This window comes from Pogona vitticeps, chromosome 2 (assembly GCF_051106095.1).
Source record: "Pogona vitticeps strain Pit_001003342236 chromosome 2, PviZW2.1, whole genome shotgun sequence".
NCBI classification, from domain to species: Eukaryota; Metazoa; Chordata; class Lepidosauria; order Squamata; family Agamidae; genus Pogona; species Pogona vitticeps.
Window position 1 is genome coordinate 41,474,784 of NC_135784.1, and position 19,484 is coordinate 41,494,267.

Sequence of the window (19,484 nt, forward strand, 5' to 3'; positions counted from 1 at the left end):
CCCATTTGTATCAATGAAATTTATGGAGAAGTTGACTAACCAAATCCCCACTAATTTAATTGGCGTACTCAGTATGCTTTACTATGCTAAGTAACAGGATTTCAGTCAGTATTTTCACCTCCTGGCCATTCAGCAAAAGTAATTCAGAAATGCCTAATAATTAACAGTAATGTTATCTGAGTGGGGAAGAACTTGAAATAGGATACTGCAATTGCCTCTTAACCATTATAGGGTAAGCAAAGCAATGAAATAGGTGATTGTTTAAAGACTAAAAGAAATGTCAGATAGCTCAGAAGTACCCCCCCCCCCAAACTCAATATTTAGAACGAGCTAGTTAAGCTCAAGTTCTTTATTTATATTTAGGTTTAAGGCCATATTTTAATATCCTCTCCATAATACTATTTTTCCTGCAGGAATGTTTTATTTATTATAAGATAAACTCATCCTGCAACAAATCACAAATTGATACTCAAATTAATTTAGATTTAATTTTGTTTAAGATGAAGAGATCAATTCTGAATGAATAGGGTCTGCAACATACATCATATCTATAAATCCCTGGATGAAAGGTCGAGACTCAGACTTGATGTTATGAAAAAGTAGCCACGGACAAAGCACTTACCCATGCAATACTTCCACATGGATAGTGTCATGTTTTACAAATTATCTACTTCATGCACTGGCATCGTATAACCCTCAATATCATTGCCAGCACAGAACCACTGGGGATACAGATTGCCAGCATAAAAATATGTATGTGCATATGCTGGTGAGTGGGCTAAGAACTTCTCAAATGCAATATTGGCCAGATGGCTAGCGAGCACTAAAAATGTTAAATTGGGACAAACCGGAGCCACTCCATATCTGGACCCCCATTATAATCCCATTGGTTGCCAGAGCTTGAACTAAATGGCACTTTTCCAATCCTTAGAGAGGCCATAATACAGAAGCCAGCAGAGAGACTGAAAAGGGCCTATAAAGGGGACACAAACAGAATTTAGGTCTAGTATTCCTGTGGCTGCTAAATATAATCCAGTGGCCTCTCTCCTTGCCCATGTGTACATCTATGTGTTTTCCCAATGCAATCTTCTAGTATACTAATTCACCCCAAAGGTCCATTCAATTGATACAAAAGGGGATGCATTTTATTTTATTTTATTAATCTGAATAATTCAACATGTGCATTACATAACATAGCCTTTGTTCTTTAAATCCTCCTCTACTACGGCAGGGACATCCATCTGCTGCAGAGGAAGCTTGCTCTAAACAAAGTCTCCCATCTCTGGAGAAAAGCATCTCTCTCTCTCTCTCTCTCTCTCTCTCTCTCTCTCTCTCTCTCTCTCTCACACACACACACACACACACACACACACACACACACACACACACACACGCGTTTAGAGAGAGAGAGAGAAGGAGAGGAAGAAAGAGAGCCGAAGAGAAAGAGACATAATTCAACTGTGAACAAAGTTAGAAGGCAAGTCCAATGCTTGACTTTCTAGTTAAGCATATTAATGAAATTAAACAGGCAATATTCAGGAAATGTAATTACTATACATAATGTGTAATTCCTATTCTCACTATATGAACTGTATATGTACCAACTCAGACGCCTCTCACAGATATTGCTGTAAACCAAGGGTAGCTACGTTAGCCTCGTATCAGAAGGAGAGGGTTGATGCAAGATTGCCAATAAGGGACAAAATGTAGAAATGTTGAACCTATTCCCCAAATTAATGGAATATTTAATTAAACCCACAATGAATTATCTGGTTCCTTAATATTAACAATTACGCACTTTTAAGTTGATTCTGATTTATGACAATCCTTTCCGGGGTTTTCAAGGTACAGATTAATCAGAAGTGGTTTGCCATTCCATTCTTCTGAGACTGTGCAGCTTGCCTGAGGCAACATTGGCTGGCTCTTCTCCCCAGGAGAAGAGTTCCCAACCTCTAGTTCTGCAGCCAAGTATCCAACTCACTGGGCTATCCAGCCAGTTTAGAAAAGTAAAACACGGCCAAGAAGAAGCAAAACAAAGGATGGGCAGAATGCAGTCCTTCGGAGGTTGCTGGACTGCATCTCGCAGCATCCCTCGTTACTGGCTCCGCTGGTTAAGACTCTCTAGATGCAGTTCAACAGCATCTAGAGAGCCACACTTTGTCCGCCCCTAACCCTAAACAAAACAAAAGAGTCAAATCAATACTTAAGAGAAAAATATTCATGACTTACCAAAAGTTGTTCCAGCTTCTGGCCGACTAACTGAAGACACAATGACAAAGCCAAAGCCTTCATTTTCTCCCCGGCGTATTTCTACATCGTACGGCTGCACTACAGTGCTGACTACTCCACTGCCACCACCTCCTCCACTACCAATTCCACTGGTGCTGCCGCTGCCTGAACTGACTGTGTTGAGCGAGTTCTGGCTGCCCTGGGGAGTGCGTTTCTCCTCCGTCAGAGAAGCAGGCTGGTTACTGCTGTGATGAGATGAGGCTGGAGAAGGAACTTCGTTCTCTGCTTTTGGAACTGTTTGAGAAAGATGTAATTCTCTGTTAAGAGCCTTCAAACAACCCCATGCTTTAAATGTTATCACAGAAACAAGGAAAGTTATCAACATGACTATATTTATGTTGACTCATAATTACAAAATCCATGGTCTGTATCCTATAAATTGGCCTTGGCCAACCTGGAACCATTCTGTTGGTCTGGACTGCATTTCCCATAAGCTTCAACAATTACAATTAATAGTCAGGGATCAAGGGAGCTGCAGTCAAAATATGAGAAGAGGTCTAGATGTTTGGGTTGTGATACAATATCCTCCAAAAGACTTCTACTCCTTCTCTTTAGATCATCTAAGGCTTCTTTGCTATACATCTTGCATTTTCTTGGGTTAGAGTTTGGAGCAGAGCCTCTTCAGTGGTGGCACCCAACATGCAGAATGCTCTCCCAAAGAAATACTTCTTCTGGAGACTTCTTTCTCTCAATCCTAGCATAAGATTAAGATCTATTTAGTCACTTTCACTTTTCTTATGAGTAAATATACACAAGCAGGAAACTTTGTGCCTGCTTGCCCCTGCTAACGAATCTTTCCCGTAGAAACACACATATATCATTTTGTATTCCACCATAATACTTTTAAGTAAATATTTTTATTCAGAGGAATCATGTTGATGACAGCTCTAAATAGAGAGAAATAATCCTTCCAATGGGTCCAATGGGAAAACAAGGGGCATATATTTTGAAAACATATTTGTCCCCTTTCAGTCTCTGCTCTAAATGGATATAACTGAAGTCCCAGCATACTTTGTTTAAACAAACTAAATGAAGAGTATTGATTGTGCTATCTCATATATACATGCCTATTCTTTCTAAAGCATTTCTTTATTTATGGTTTAGCACTACAGCATTTAACTAGTTAAGCAAGAATTCTCAACCAGCACACTTGCTGCCCTTATGGTTTATCACTGCAAAATACAGTCAAATTTTCAATCAAGTCCATATCAGATATGGAGATAAGCAATGAGCTATTTATATATTAGAGACCATCTCTGAAGCATCCTCTGGAAGCAGATTGCTAGACAAATCAAACTTGGTCAAATCTAGCACAGCAATTTTCAGGGCAGAACCCTCCAAGTTAAATATTACCAATCTGTTAACACTGCTGTCTAATATAATATGCTCCTTTGCACTGCATATTGACTATCCTCAGGTTGGTACATTTCATGGGATTTCTTATTCAAGTTAAATTAGAGGATATATATATTTAAAGTAAATGAAGAAACTCAAGATATACCTTAGAACAGTGGTCCCCAACCTTGGGCCTCCAGATGTTCTTGGACGACAGCTCCCAGAAGCCTTCACCACCACCTCTGCTGGCAAGGATTTCTGGAAGTTGAAGTCTAAGTACATCTGGAGGCCTAAGGTTGGGGACCACTGTCTTAGAAGATAGCAGCATATTCCTTCTAATGAGCAAAAGTCAAACTCTCAGCCAGAAAGCTTTAAAAGCATTCAGCTATATTTATTCCATGTCTGAGAAGCTTCAGCAACAAAAAAAAAGTGATGATGAAAAACAAAACACAAAAATGAAACTGTGTACTGCTATTTTTGCAAGAACAGAGGCTTTTGATCTTCAGAAAGTAGTTCACTTTTATCCACTGATAGAGTAAAAATAAAACATGCTCACAGTCACATTGCAACCTACCTGTGTACACTACTTTACGCCTGACAGTTAAATTCACATGGCCTTGCTTAGCAGCCTGTTGCATAAGCTGGACTACAAGCTGGTGAGATTTCCCAACAACAGGTGTTCCATCTACACAGATTAATTCGTCTCCAGATCGCAGGCGACCATCTGCATCTGCAGCACCCAGTGGCACAATGTGACCAATGTAAATCTGTGAAAAACATGCCCATGTGTGTGAGAATTTTTTAGAGCTTCAGAGTAGTCTAGTCGTAACTTGCACCACACAAATCAGGATGGTGTCTTTCAGATGTTTTAGACTACAGCTCCCATAATCCCTGATCATCGGCTATGATGGCTGATATTTGTAGGATCTGTAGTCTTAAAACACCTGGAGGACGCCAATTTGTCTATTCCCCAATCCATACTCAAATACCTTCTATCCAACTGGACTATGCAATTCACTGTCATGTAAGTTTAGCAGTTCTCCTAGTGGGTTATTATGCCTCATACCTTAAAAGGGCAAAGAAAGGATTCAGTGAGCCAGATCTACAGGATGGGTACTAGTGAGCCAAGTTACATAAAAATGAAGGCAGAAAGTTCCGACATTTCACATCTACAGCAAACATGACTTCCCCGTCTCAGACAACTAATCTCTGAACATGGAAATAAACAAACATACTTTGAGCTTCTCCAACAGAATGCTGGAGCATAAGAATAAGCATTCCCATAGCATAAATAAAGCTAAATTTTAATACGGAGTGAAGACTCATATGTAATCTCTTGCAGAACATGACATGTTCAGTGGCAATACTTGTAGAAGCCACATGATCCCACATTAGTATACTGTCAGGACTTTTCATGTACGAATTAAAGATGGGCATGAACGGTCAGCGGTTTGTCCTGGTTCATTTTCTGCTGCAACAGGTGTTTGGCAGTTAAATGCCCTTCCCCTTCTAGCAGGCGCCCACTTGGAAGCAGTGTCCCAGTTTCCCTGCCCTGCCTCCTCTGTGCACTGCTTCTGAGTGGGTGCCCACTGGACGGGGCAGGGCACCAAACCACCAAACACCTCTTGTGTTTGGTTAAACTGCTGAACTGGTGGTTTATGCCCCTCTCTAATAAGAATACTTTTTTTCTGCACGTGCATTTTAAATGGTCATCTTTTCATCTGACCACATAGCTTTCATTCCTTTCTATTGTATAGAATTTATGTTAATATTTTGTTTTTAATACTGTGAGGTGCACTGACTAAATAGATGGAGACCTTTCGATTTCTTTTCTTTTACTCATAGTTCTGTCCTTCTTTCTCTGTTTAACTTCATTTTTTAAAAAATTTCCTGTGGAATTCTGCTGAATGAATTTGTTCTTATACAGCTCAGGGACTGTAATGAGAACAGAAGCCTTGGCTTGAGTTTGACCTACATCAACTGCAGACCAGAGTTACTAACATCTGTTTGATGTTCTGGTCAATAAGTACTACAAAACAGCTCAAGGGGCTAAACCCGTTGCTGGTAGAAATAGGCATCTCACATGTGAATGAGGAACAGCACTCTCACTAACCAGTTATTTATAATACAGCTGAGTACTTTCTTTTGGTTGCTACCTTTTCAGTAGCGTCAAGTGAGATGTAGGCATATATGCTAGTACATGTGATTCTAGTTTAGAGACAACAGATTAAAGAAGTTGGAAATTTTCTATCAACTTACAGGCTCTCCAGGCTCATTTCCACCAAGAATTCTAAATCCAAACCCAGTTTCTTTTCTCCACAGAAAGATATCCTGTTCTTGGTAATCTGGAACTACAAGAAAATATTACAAACTCATTATTTAATAATAACTGGATACCCAACTCTGGAATTTCTTGAACTCAGTTTTATAAAAGAAATGTATACATGATGAAATCTCTTCTTTTAGGCAGTGATTACAATTCCTATGAATCATACTACTCATTTTACAAATGAGTAAACATGTGTGCATCTATCTATGTTATATTAATTTTAAAAAGCAGCAATCTCTGCAGCCTTCTAGAAGACCATATCCTGGACAGACTGGGACAACCCTGAAACACTTGCATTTGTTCTTTGGAAGAATTATACACCATGTCCAGCTGTACAGGACTGCAGGTTAAACAAACCTGGGGCTTAATTATAGATTTAGACCCACTCAAAGTAGACCCACTGAAATGAATTTCACTTGCTTTATTATTTGTTGCACATACTACCTGTTACTTAGTCCCTTAAGAGGTCATGTCAGAAAGATAATGCATTTGTTGCTTTTGGAATAAAGTGGAACAATCATTTGCAGTGCAGTTTCAAAGGAAGATGTGTATATCTCCAAAAGAACTCTATTGCCACTCTATGTATGCCAGAATTTTCAATTCATGAAAGTTCATGACTCATTTCACCTTGGTACAGATCTACTGATGAGGATCGTGGTTCCCATGAAACCTCTCTCTCCTTACAGGCTTTTGAGGTATCTGTATTGTACCATGGCCCTCCTTTCCGGTTCAGGACAAAAACGCACTCTGTATGCATGTATCTGTAGAACTGCACTCTGTATGCATGTATCTGTAGAACTGCAATACTGCCGCACCCTGTAACATTCTCACAAACCTGCAAGGTATTGCTGAAATTCCTAGCATATCTGCATGTCTTTTACCATGGGACTTTGAGATAAGAATTGGGCTAAAACATGAAAAATATGTAGTATCTTAATATCTGTACAAAAGGCAGATCCACATAGGTTGAAGAGTATTGAAGAAAACTGAACTTTGTGAAGAAACAAATTTGACAATCTTCTGCACCCACGATTTCACCATCATCTTGTATTCTATATTTTAAACTTTTGCTAATGACCTTCAATGAAACTTAGCACCTCAAATTGAATTTTAGGATTTTGTTATCCTAACAGATTTAGAAGAATCTGCATTAGGCATGATTTTTATTTTATATGGCTAACAACTGCCAATCAAATGTTTGTCTAATGGTGTAATATTAGAACTCATCAGTGCGAGCATCAGTAATAAATCCAAAACTCTTTTTAGAAGTCTTGAGTAAATAGACTTTTATCATTAGGCAAATGATGGCCTATGAAACAATATAAATCCATTAGTAACATAGTGTAGTTGATTTTCTTTTCATAACATTAGGAAGAGAACAAACTGAAAGCTCTTTGCTGCAACTGTGATTGAAATAATTAAAATTTGCAGAGCATTTCTCCCTTATTGTCAGTGAATATATTATAAATAAATGTAGTTACTGGGTACAATCCTTAGAAAACCTCTCCTGCACAAGTCAAAATCGATATCTTTCTTCTATGCATCTAAATTTAAGTATTATTTTCACAGAAGAAGCTAATATTTGGTCATTGACCAGAACCAGATATTCTTGGATTCAGGAGCCTTATGTGGTACAGACTACATCCCTAGTCATCTAAGTAATAGTAACAGATGTAGCAGCGGTTCTATGGCAAAGGTCCACCGCCAAATACATTCAGAGCAAAACTTCTATGAGTGTCTGAAATATCTGCCCATAATTCCTTGTCAACACTTTTTTTTTTTACTATTGTTTACTGCTGATGTTTTTCTGGCTGCTGCTCCTTTTAACATTGTGTTTCTTTCTTCAGGTTTGCCCTCTCCCAGCACATCAGACAGCAATGAATGAAACAATGCCCTCATGGGGTCCTATAGTCACCAATGCTGTGTGTGGTTAAAGAAGATGAATTCAAAGGGATGGCAATGCTTCCAACTCACTCTTAACTGGCAACTGCTTTTGCCTCTGTTATCTCAACCATACCTATACTTTATCAGAGGGTGTATGAGTGAATTGTGTAGTTGGCAAAATCCTCCCATTTCAGACCAATATAACTGAAACATAAATAGGAAACAGTGATGTAAAGTCACACATACTGGGTTTTTTAGGTCTTCAAGTTGTGGAATGGACTATGCTAATTCATACTCAGTATAAGTTTCGAAATCACAAGAGTTCTGTATTTTTTCAGCAAATAGTGTGCTTTAAAATTATCCTCATAACAACAGGCAAGATACATGTTCACTGAGAGACACTCTCTGGGCTATTTCTTCAACGTAAGTCACTCTAGCCTTCTGTCAATGGAACAAATTGACCACTGAAACATCCAGGTTAGTCAACTTAATTACCAATGCTATAATCACCAAAGCGTAATGGTTCAAACACTACTGTATTCCTAAAATACATTTCTTATTTGATGCTTTATGCATTCATAATTACACCAATTAAATAATATCTGATAACAATTTCAAACTTATTTAATATTTATTATGTCCCCCTGCTTATTTAACTTATATGCAGAATACATCATGTGAAAGGCCGGACTGGAGGAATCCCAAGTCGGAATTAAGATTGCCGGAAGAAATATCAACAACCTCAGAAATGGAGATGATACCACTCTGATGGCAGAAAGTGAGGAGGAATTAAGGAACCTTGTAATGAGGGTGAAAGAGGAGAGTGCAAAAAATGGTCTGAAGCTCAACATAAAAAAAAAAAAAAACTAAGATCATGGCCACTGGTCCCATCACCTCCTGGCAAATAGAAGGGGGAGATATGGAAGCAGTGACAGATTTAACTTTATTGGGCACCATGATCACTGCAGATGGGGACAGCAGCCACGAAATTGAAAGACGCCTGCTTCTTGGGAGGAAAGCGATGACAAACCTTGATAGCATTTTTAAAAGCAAAGACATCACCTTGCCAACAAAAGTCCGAATAGTCAATGTTACATACAGCACTGATGTTACCTGTCTGTCATGGGTTTGGAGGGAAAGTTCCATCCTATGGGGAGTGGAAGGCGGGACATCAGGAGGAGGGGCTGTACTGTATATATATGTGAAGCCTGTGTGGAGAAGTAGAGACGCTGGGATGTGAAGAAGCAGCAGCTGGGAAGAAGAAGCTGGTGTGGGAGTCTGTGTGTCAGACAGGGTACTACTGTGTGTCAGAGTACCAACCTGATAGGTTCAGGTGTCTGAATGGTTAGCCAGAACTGATAGGTTCAGGGTCTGTGCTTCAAGTTAAGGGTTCTGTGTGAACCAAACTGTATGCATGTATGAATGAGACTAAGCCACGTTACTATATCTTATTCACCTGATCATTTTATTTTCCCTGTGTGTTGTTTTAAATAAACCTTATTCTTTTATTTGTTGAAAATCCATCCCTGGTCTGTGTGACTTCTTATAGGGAATGGTTGGTGGCAGCTTAGTTAACGTGTGGCAGATCCCAGTAGGTCTGGGTTTGTCACATTGATTGGTGTCCAGCGTGTGGGATACGACTGGTCCAGTTGTCCAGCGGTCCAGCAAAGCCTTGGCAAGTGTGCCCAGAGCAAGGGGGGTCTAGTCAGGGACAATCTGAGGCGCGTAGGTAATCTTCTAGGTGTACCTCACGGGGAGGTGCGCTAGTAGAAGAACGTGCCAACTGGGGAGACTAGATTAGGGTGCTCTGAGGCAGCCTGTTTTTGGCGGGAAAAAAGCTGAGGCAAAACTGTGAAACAGCAGTGATCTAGCCTGCCTGCTGAGAGGCCCAGCAGAGGGGGATAGACTCTAACTCGCTACAGTTGCAAGTAGTGCTGAAGGACAGCAGCAATCTGTAGGGAAAGCTGGTTCTGAGGCAAAAGAAAAAAAAAGTGGTCGTTTTATTTTGAGGCTTGACTTTTTAAAGCAGCCTGTTCTGGGGGGGGGGATTATGCCCTTGACTCGAAGCCAAATGGCAGAAATGGGTGAAGTGAAAGACCCCCAGGTTGACCAAGGTTCTGAGGATGAATTTGGCTCAGTGCAAGGTGACAGCACAGGAGAACAGAACCCAGAACTCAGAAAAATGCTCATAGCCCAACAGCATGAACTGAGGATGAGGCAATTTGAAGTGGAGGAAAGATTAGAGAGAGAAAGAAGGGAGGAAAGGGAAAGGCAATTTGAAATGGAGGAAAGGGAAAGAGAGAAACAAAGGCAATTTGAATTAGAGAGAGAGAGAATGGAAAGAGCAGAAAGATTGGAGAGAGAGAAAATGGCGTTTGAGTTGAGAAAATTGGAACTGATGAACCAGAACAATAATAACAATAGGGATTCTGAGGGAGGCCAATTGTCTAAAGCTGACCTGAAGAAATTCCCTGTGTACCACAAGGGAGATTGTCCTGAGGTGTTCTTTTCCTTAGTGGAAAGAGCGTTTGTGGACTTCTCAGTGAGGGAAACTGAGAAGATGACCATCATGCGATCTTTAATCAGTGGTAGCCTGGCTGAGGTTTATTCAGAGATGCCACAGGAACTGATGAGAGATTTTGCAGAGTTTAAAAAACTGGTGTTTGCAAGACATGGGATAAATGCGGAACAGCTGAGGCAAAGATTCAGGTCCCTCACAAAGAAACCAGAGCAGACTTTTACCCAAGTGGGGGCTCAATTGGTGAGGCTGCTTGAGAAATGGCTATCTCAGGAGGGGACAGAGACCTTTCAGCAGCTTAAAGATTTGATAGCGCTGGAACAGTTCTATTCAGTCCTGCATGGGGAACTGAAATTCCAGGTGAGGGAAAGGAAACCAAAATCTGTGGCAGAAGCAGCCGAGATCGCAGATTTTATTTCCCAAATAAGAAAGCCCTTGGGTGAGGGGAAAGCGATGGGAAAACCTAAGGAAACCTACAGCAAGTACTCTCAGGGACCAGGGAAAAGCCAGCAAGGGGGAGGGGCCCATGGTGAAGGGAAGCCCTCAGACATGAAACCAAGACCTCAGATGTTGGAGGGAAAACCAAAACAAGAGGAGAAAGACTCAAAATACACCAGAAAATGTTATTTCTGTCAGGGAAAGGGCCATCTAATCTCAGAGTGTGAGAAATTAAAGCAGCTAAAAGGAATTGTGCCTCAGGATTCTAGTGGAACCAAGCCAAAAGCTGTGTTCTGTGTCCAGAAAGAGCAAGGCTCATTGTCACTGAGGGAGCCTGTTGCCATGGCTACTCAATCTGGAACAGCTACATCTGCTGATCAGGCTGAGGAAAATGGTCCTCTTGTAGAGGTCAGGCGCTGCCTGCTGGTGAGAACAGATTCTCAGTTGTTTGAGACAGCAGGGGTGGACGTAGGAATACTTGACCATCAGTATCGGGGGCTGCGGGACACTTGTTCTCAGGTGACCCTGTGCCATCCAGATATTATTCCTAGGGAGTATGTAATCCCAAATGAGAGCATGAAGGTGGCAGGGATTGATGGGGCAGGTGATCTCTCTGCCGGTAGCAGAGGTACCTGTCAACTTTCAAGGCTGGAGGGGAGTTTGGCGGCTAGCAATTTCATCGACTCTGCCAGCAGCCGTGCTCGTGGGAAATGACCTGGCTGAACATGTGAAACAGGTGCTAGTGATTACACGTTCACAAGCCACCACGGGGACAGTTCAAGGGGTTAATGATGAGCCAGAGACGGAAGCAGGTGGGGGGAGTTCAGAAGCTGTGGTGGAAACCTTAACCACAGACAGCAGATTTGGACAAGAGCAAAAGGCAGACGCCACTCTCCAAAAGTGTTTTGAACAGGTGACTGACGCCCAGCTAACACCTGAAACCCCAGTGAGATTTCTAGAGAAAAAGGGGATTTTGTATAGAGAGACCCTGAGGAATATCTCAAAAGGGGGAGATGGGATCAGAAGTCAGCTGGTGGTACCTGAAAAGTATCGCCCCATGATCTTACAAAGGGGGCACTCTGACATGTTTGCTGCACACTTAGGGGTGAACAAAACACAGCAGAGAATCACACAGAATTTTTACTGGCCTGACATAGGGAAGCAGATCAGGGAGTTCTGTAAACAATGTGATGTGTGTCAAAGGCAGGGGAATAACCGCGACAGGACCAAAGCAAAGTTGTGCCCTTTGCCTGTGATTGACACTCCGTTCAAATGCATAGGGGTGGATATAGTGGGACCTTTGCCCAAGGCCACAAAGAGGGGGAACAGGTTCATTCTCACCATTGTGGACCATGCCACGAGGTACCCTGAAGCCATTCCCTTGACTAACATTGAAACTAACACAGTGGCAGATGCCTTGGTGGGGTATATGTCCAGGATGGGATTTGCCTCAGAAATAATCACAGATTTGGGCGCATTGTTCACATCAAAGCTCATGAAACGCTTATGGCAAATCTGTGGAATTAAGCACAAGGAAACCACTGCCTATCATCCTGAAAGTAATGGGTTAACTGAGAAGTTCAATGGGACTCTAATGCGCATGATTAGGGCTTACTTGGCAGAGAATCCAAACAATTGGGACCAGAAGCTGCAATCCCTTTTGTTTGCTTATCGATCAGTGCCACAAGCCAGTACCGGGTTCAGTCCGTTTGAACTTTTATTTGGGAGAAGGGTGAAAGGGCCCCTTGATTTGATCAAACAAAATTGGGAGCAGATCACCCAGGATGACCCACAAGACGTTGTGACATATATAGGCACTTTAAGGAATGACCTAAAGAGAAACCTAGAGCTAGCAGCAGAGACCCTGCAAGCTCAAAAGGTCAGAAAGAAAGCTTGGGATGACCAGAAAGGCAGGGAGAGGTACTTTAACCCAGGGGAGGAAGTGCTGTGGCCTAGGCCCTGCAAAGAGAGCAAGTGTCAGCTGGGTATCCCAGAAACAAAATATTTGGGTCACATGGTAGGGGGAGGAGTGATCAAACCCCTAGAGGCCAAGATAGAAGCAGTTCGTGATTGGCCTAGACCCATCACCAAGAAAAAAGTCAAATCATTTCTTGGGTTGGTGGGCTACTACAGAAAGTTCATCCCGAGGTTTAGCGAGATTGCGGCTCCGCTGACCGATCTGACGAGGAAGAAGACTGATGACCGCATCCCGTGGACCAGCGACTGTGAGGAGGCGTTCCAGAGGTTGAAGGAGGCCCTCATCAACTATCCAGTGCTGCGTGCTCCAGACTTCGACCGGGAGTTCATCATCTACACCGATGCGTCTAACAGCGGGGTAGGAGCAGTTCTGTGCCAGGAGGATGAGAATGGTGACCAGCATCCAGTGTCCTACCTGAGTAGGAAACTCCAAAAAGGTGAGAGACATTTGGCAACCGTGGAGAAGGAGTGTTTGGCCATAGTCTACGCGATCCAGAAGGCCAAGCCCTACATCTGGGGAAGACATTTTGTTCTGTGCACTGACCATTCACCACTGCAATGGTTAAAGACAATGAAAACCCACAATAGCAAACTTATGAGGTGGGCTTTAAATCTGCAGGACTATGACTTTGAAATGAAGGTGGTCAAAGGGTCAGTGAACTGTGTTGCTGACGCCTTGTCAAGAAGACCTGAAGAATGAAGACGGCGAAAGAAACATGGACTATGTATATATTTTGGTGACCAAAGGTTAAATGTACCTGGTTTTTTTGAATTTGGTTTGTATGAATAAAGGTAACTTGATGTAATGTATATGGTAAATGTTTAAATGCCTAATTGATATGGTTAACTTAGAATGTAAGTATAAGTAAGTATGATATTGTATGTATAACTGTTGTTGTGTGTTTTATCCAGGTTGTTTTTTGGGAAAAAGCACCTTAGCTTTCCCCCTACAAAACAACTTATAAAGAGGGGAGGTGTTACATACAGCACTGATGTTACCTGTCTGTCATGGGTTTGGAGGGAAAGTTCCATCCTATGGGGAGTGGAAGGCGGGACATCAGGAGGAGGGGCTGTACTGTATATATATGTGAAGCCTGTGTGGAGAAGTGGAGACGCTGGGATGTGAAGAAGCAGCAGCTGGGAAGAAGAAGCTGGTGTGGGAGTCTGTGTGTCAGACAGGGTACTACTGTGTGTCAGAGTACCAACCTGATAGGTTCAGGTGTCTGAATGGTTAGCCAGAACTGATAGGTTCAGGGTCTGTGCTTCAAGTTAAGGGTTCTGTGTGAACCAAACTGTATGCATGTATGAATGAGACTAAGCCACGTTACTATATCTTATTCACCTGATCATTTTATTTTCCCTGTGTGTGATTTAAATAAACCTTATTCTTTTATTTGTTTAAAAATCCATCCCTGGTCTGTGTGACTTCTTACAGGGAATGGTTGGTGGCAGCTTAGTTAACGTGTGGCAGATCCCAGTAGGTCTGGGTTTGTCACAGTCAAAGCTATGGTTTCCCCTGTAGTGATGTACGGAAGTGAGAGCTGGACCATAAAGAAAACAAACCACCAAAGTATTGATGCTTTTGAATTGTGGTGTTGGAGGAGGCTCTTGAGAGTCCCCTGGACTGCAAGGAGAACAAACCCATCCATTCTAAAGGAAATCAACCCTGAGTGCTCACTGGAAGGACAGATCCTGAAGCTGAGGCTCCAATACTTTGGCCATCTCATGAGAAGAGAAGACTCCCTGGAAAAGACACTGATGTTGGGAAAGTGTGAAGGCAGGAGGAGAAGGGGATGACAGAGGATGAGATGGCTGGACAGTGTCATCGAAGCGACCAACATGAATTTAACCCAACTCCGGGAGGCAGTGGAAGACAGTGGAAGACAGGAGGGCCTGGAGTGCTCTGGTCCATGGGGTCACGAAGAGTCGGACACGAAAGTCAAACTTTCTCAAAAAAAGTGTAATAGATAATGAGGAAAGCAAGTTCTTAAACAGACTAAATATCTATAAATATCTACAAGACAACTGTCTTTCTTCCTGCTGCTGTTGTGTTTGAAGCTCCACAAAGACATTCAAAATTCAGTTTTGCAAGCAGAGAAACATATAGGTGTGCTGGAACAGGTGAATGCTTCCTCTGAGGCAATGTCTGCTTCTGAAGAATTCAAAAATTCAGTAGGTAAATACAGGAACATTATGATTTACTTAGTTGAGATGAACACTTGGATATGTCTAACAAGCTAAAATCAACAAAAGGTCTTGCGGCACCTTCAAGCCTAATAAGCCTCATGTGGCTCAGGTCTGATGGACTTCAGTCTAATTTTTCAGATGTATGGAGGCAGGCTTTACTAGAGAAACACATACTATATGTCTGGTCACTATGGCTTTACTCCATGCATCTGAGCTGGACATAAGCCCAGAAAAGTTTACGTTAAATCCTGCCTCGAAAGTTCTGTCAGAGAACATGTTCAATGCTGAAGACTCTTCAATCCAGCGAAAGATCAAATAAAGGAACCCAAAACATAGAAGTCAATCCATAGCATGTGCAATTAGATTTCGTGATAATGAACTTTTCTCAATTAGGGAAAAAAAGACAACAAAAGGGAAGTGCCATGGATAATGATACTCACTCTTCTTCCATACATATGGAAGGGTGAATCAAAGGAAATGTAAGGGGTAATGTCTGCTTTCAAAATCTACATCTTAAAAAGGCTTAGACAAAAGGCTACAATCATCAAAAGGTAGATGAACTTATCAATTAATGTGATCCACCAATAGAATGAAATTGAGGCAATTACACTGCATCAGTTGTCACACAGCTCTGATGACCTAGCACAGTTAATAACTTTGCTCAAAAGTTATTGTGAGAATGTTTTAAGAATTTTAGACAAATTCTCAACACCATTTCAACAGGATCTGTGTCACCTTAAAGTTCACACACATCTCCTTTGTCTCTTTAAAACCAAGAAGTTCTTTAGATGCAGGAATTATCCCAGCAAAGTAGCAGGAAAATGATTCAGATGCATCATGTATCTGGACCATATTCATAGATACCCAGAATTTGTAAACTTCGGTTCAAAACAAGACAGATAGTTTGTTGACTGGGATGCACTACTAAAAACACATATTGCAGTTCTGAAAGAAGTTCAATGAAACTGGTTTCTGAGGGTAGCTCGAAGTACTACCATTTGCCTTTAAAGGCCATGTAGTTGAAGGTAAAAGTAACAGTAGCTTCTGCACTCACACCAACCCACATGTGCAACGTGGTCTCTTCAGGGTGAAGTGTGTGTCTAAGGGTCTCTGAACTGTGAAGAGAGGGTGCATTTTTAACAATGGTGTCCCACTTGTGGAATTTCTTCCTCTGCGAAGTCTCTTGACATCAACATTACTGAACATAATGCATGGACAAGGCAAAGTATTTTTTTATTCTCTAGGATTTTAATATATGTTATTAGATTTTAATCTTTCAATATGTTGCTCAATATATTCTACTCATGTGACCGCTTAAATTAGGTTTTACCCATATTTTTGTAAACTACCCTGTGAGCTTCACTGACCTTCATATAATTCTTTCAAATAAAATAAAACAGATATCCTGTATTCTCATTTGAATCCTATGGCACCCTGTAAATGCTTACTGTTCAATACCAGTGTTGCAATCATCCCCCATCAACTGAATTAGCTGGCTCACCAAAGATATGTCTTCATTCTTTATGTTTATGTATGAAAATGTTCATGTAGTGAAAACATGTCTCTGTTGCTGATATTTTCACATATAAAGTCAAGTTTCTGTACTCTGAATGGAATGTTGGGGGGCAGTAAGTGTAATCAAATCAGCATAAATACAGGTCTTCTAAATGCCACTCATTGTGGATTATAGTATACCAAGAAAGAGTTATATTGTAATTCAGCACTGAGCTCTGTTCAATCTCCATCAAAGGAGCTTTGCCTAAGATTTCTAAGCTACTATCTCTTTTCAGAGTTTCACAGCTGAAGCGTATTTAAACAGGAGTACTAAATGAAAGTGTAAATGAAATTAGCAGAAATGAAACAAGGCAAATACGTGTTTGTTTCTATAATGTTTTCCAGCCACTGATTTGTGTGTATATTTGGTAAGTGCTATCATCCTAATTGACTGGTATTTATTAAACCAAGGTACTTTAAAACTCGTGTATTAATGCACTGAGCCATGGCCCCACAATTTTCTAAACACAATTAAAAATAATAGGGTGATAAATATTATTAAATAGCATAATTGGAATCAGTTGAGCATTAGCTATTTAAAGGCTGTTTGCTGAAAATGGTAACTGCCTTTTATCAACCCAATTTAAACAATGAGACTGCAACTGCACCACCAGCTACAACAGGAGGTGGAATGCATCCTAAATTAATTGCTTTTTGCCTTTGCATTTTGATAACCAATACAAAAGAAAGATAGCACAGGTTCTTTCCCATGCCTCACACTTGGGGTCAAACCAAACCAGTTAAGAATACACAGCTTGTCTAATAAAAGCGAAACAGCTTCTGGTGGACACCAGCACAGAACTTTCCGCCCCCCCCAGCATCTTCCAGTGTACCACCATTAGTTAAATTTTCAACAGCACATCCATCAATAGTCAAAGCTTTACTTTCTGAAATGCAAGTCTACTGTATTTGGCTCTACATTGAGTTCAAATGATACATTGTTATACTATCATGCTACCTGTATGATTCAGGTAGAAATAATTAATTACATCTGATGCTGAATAACACTCCCCCTTTGTGGTTCTAATTCATAGGAGAGCAGTTCCTATATAGTAATATAGTAAAGAAGACAGCTTGCTAGTTGCTGATTATGCGATCATCCTCATATCTTTATTCCTAAGAATGAGTTGCTGTAAGGAAAATGACAATTCAAGGTTAAGAGGTTGTCTTGCTGCAGTATGATATTTAGGGTTTTGCATGCTTAGTCACTTACTCTGCTTCTCTTAATGATTCATCCATTGATTTGTGTTTGTTTAATAGGATTTCTTATGGATTGGTCCATCCTATTATTGTTTTACCTCTGCTGTTGTAAATTATAATTTTAATAGTCACTGGCTAGAACATTTAATGATAAGTTTGCTTTGAAACGATGCAATCAAATAGAAACACCAGCATGACCCAAAGCCCTTGCTTCAGCTAGGACTTTATATTAATGCAATACAAGGAAACAAGGAAATGTGTACTACCTCCTTCCTTTCATTAATGCTGACACCAACTAACACTGCATTTTTCGGTGGAGGTATTTTAAGAACATAGGGAAATACAAACACACACATGCATAACATGGACAAAAGTGAAATAAAACTCTTTTTACAGACTTTTGCATTGATTAATCCAATGATATGAATAAGCAGCATTAGCATCTGACTCTAGTGCTAGTCACTCAAATCTCACTCCCAGCTGGGACCAGTAGAAATTGTTTCTGTGTGCTTAGAAAGTAATTAGTTGTTCAAAGTGATGATATTTCATAAAACAATAATTGGGAATGTTGCTGCACAACACTGGCCCTCACAATGTATCTTCAGGTATGAGGACTGAAGCTAATATTCGTCCATGTAAAAGCAAGACTTTCGTGAAGCCATTTCTAAACATAGTCTGGTTTCCACATTTATTCTGGTCGTATTTTTTTTTCTAGTAAGACTTAGTTCACATTTTTTGGTTTCATCAAATTGTAAACCATTGTTTGCAGACTGATTAGCACGCTGATTAGCTGATAAGCATAATAAAGTGCTCAATTTAAACCTACCTAATGAAAACTAAAGCACATTCCATACAGAGCTCTCCTTTTTAAAAAAGAGGCATTGATTTAGTATTATATAGTGACAAAATTTCTTGATTCTGTCCTAATATTCTTATTTTTTTTTAAAAAAAGTGTTAATCCCAATGCCTTGAGGGTAATATATGCTCACACATTATTATTAGTTTCCCAAGGACTTCACTGCAAAAGTAATAAAGAGAGTTTTGAATAGCTGATGAGAAAGAATACTATATGGCTTTAGGTAAGGCTTTTTAAAAAAAATACTGATCAACATTCAACTAATGTTTGTAGAACAAAGCCAAAACCTTTCTTCTGGCTAGAAGTTTTCCAATCTGTTTTCTTACTTGAAAATGGAATGTTAAGAAAAGCATGTTGGACTTACATTACTTCTCATGCTTTCTCTCTCACCCCACATAGTCCATGTGAACTATCCAACCACAAACACCACCACAAAATGGACAACAAGACAGATATACAGTAAAGTGCTCAGCTTATTCTTACATTCTCCAAAATTCGTGGAATTGATTTCTCTCTCTCTTTCACCCTTGCTCAGTCCAGTCGCAGGAGAAGGTGACATAGCTGTGAATATTAATTTTAACATTTTGCAAAGCTTAATGGATTTTTCTTGTTTATTTCAGTTTAGTCATCACTGATAACAGCTCTGACTCAGCTTCCTTACCTATTATTACAAACATGTTTGCATTTAAGGATTAGAACAGACCCTGTTTTGTCAATTGTTTACATAACTGACAATATCTGATGTGAAAACGAGTTGTCAAAAACATAATATAAATCAATGTAAATAGTTTCAAACTGTGTTTCAGAAAAACCACTGTGAAATGTTTGCTTTTATTGCAAAAAAGCTCAGACTTTAACAGGATACTTATCTGTTTGGATTAGGAAACAACATCTATACACAGAAGAAAATTACACTG

The 19,484-nt window shown here is 40.4% G+C and overlaps 1 protein-coding gene across 50 annotated transcripts in view; it reads right to left on the reverse strand.

Moving 5' to 3' along the window:
- The window catches only part of MAGI1 (membrane associated guanylate kinase, WW and PDZ domain containing 1), a 601,653-nt gene that overhangs the window by 29,187 nt on the left and 552,982 nt on the right, over window positions 1-19,484 (reverse strand). For 35 of the 50 annotated variants that reach the window (XM_078388879.1, XM_078388878.1, XM_072989400.2 and 32 more), the window contains 4 exons: window positions 19,051-19,128; window positions 5,884-5,975; window positions 4,199-4,391; window positions 2,230-2,523 (listed from right to left, as the gene is read on the reverse strand). In XM_078388879.1, coding sequence (XP_078245005.1) covers window positions 2,230-2,523; window positions 4,199-4,391; window positions 5,884-5,975; window positions 19,051-19,128 — 657 coding nt within the window. The remainder of the gene's footprint in view (window positions 1-2,229; window positions 2,524-4,198; window positions 4,392-5,883; window positions 5,976-19,050; window positions 19,129-19,484) is intronic. The other 15 variants (XM_078388858.1, XM_078388874.1, XM_078388872.1 and 12 more) reach the window with 1 other exon arrangement.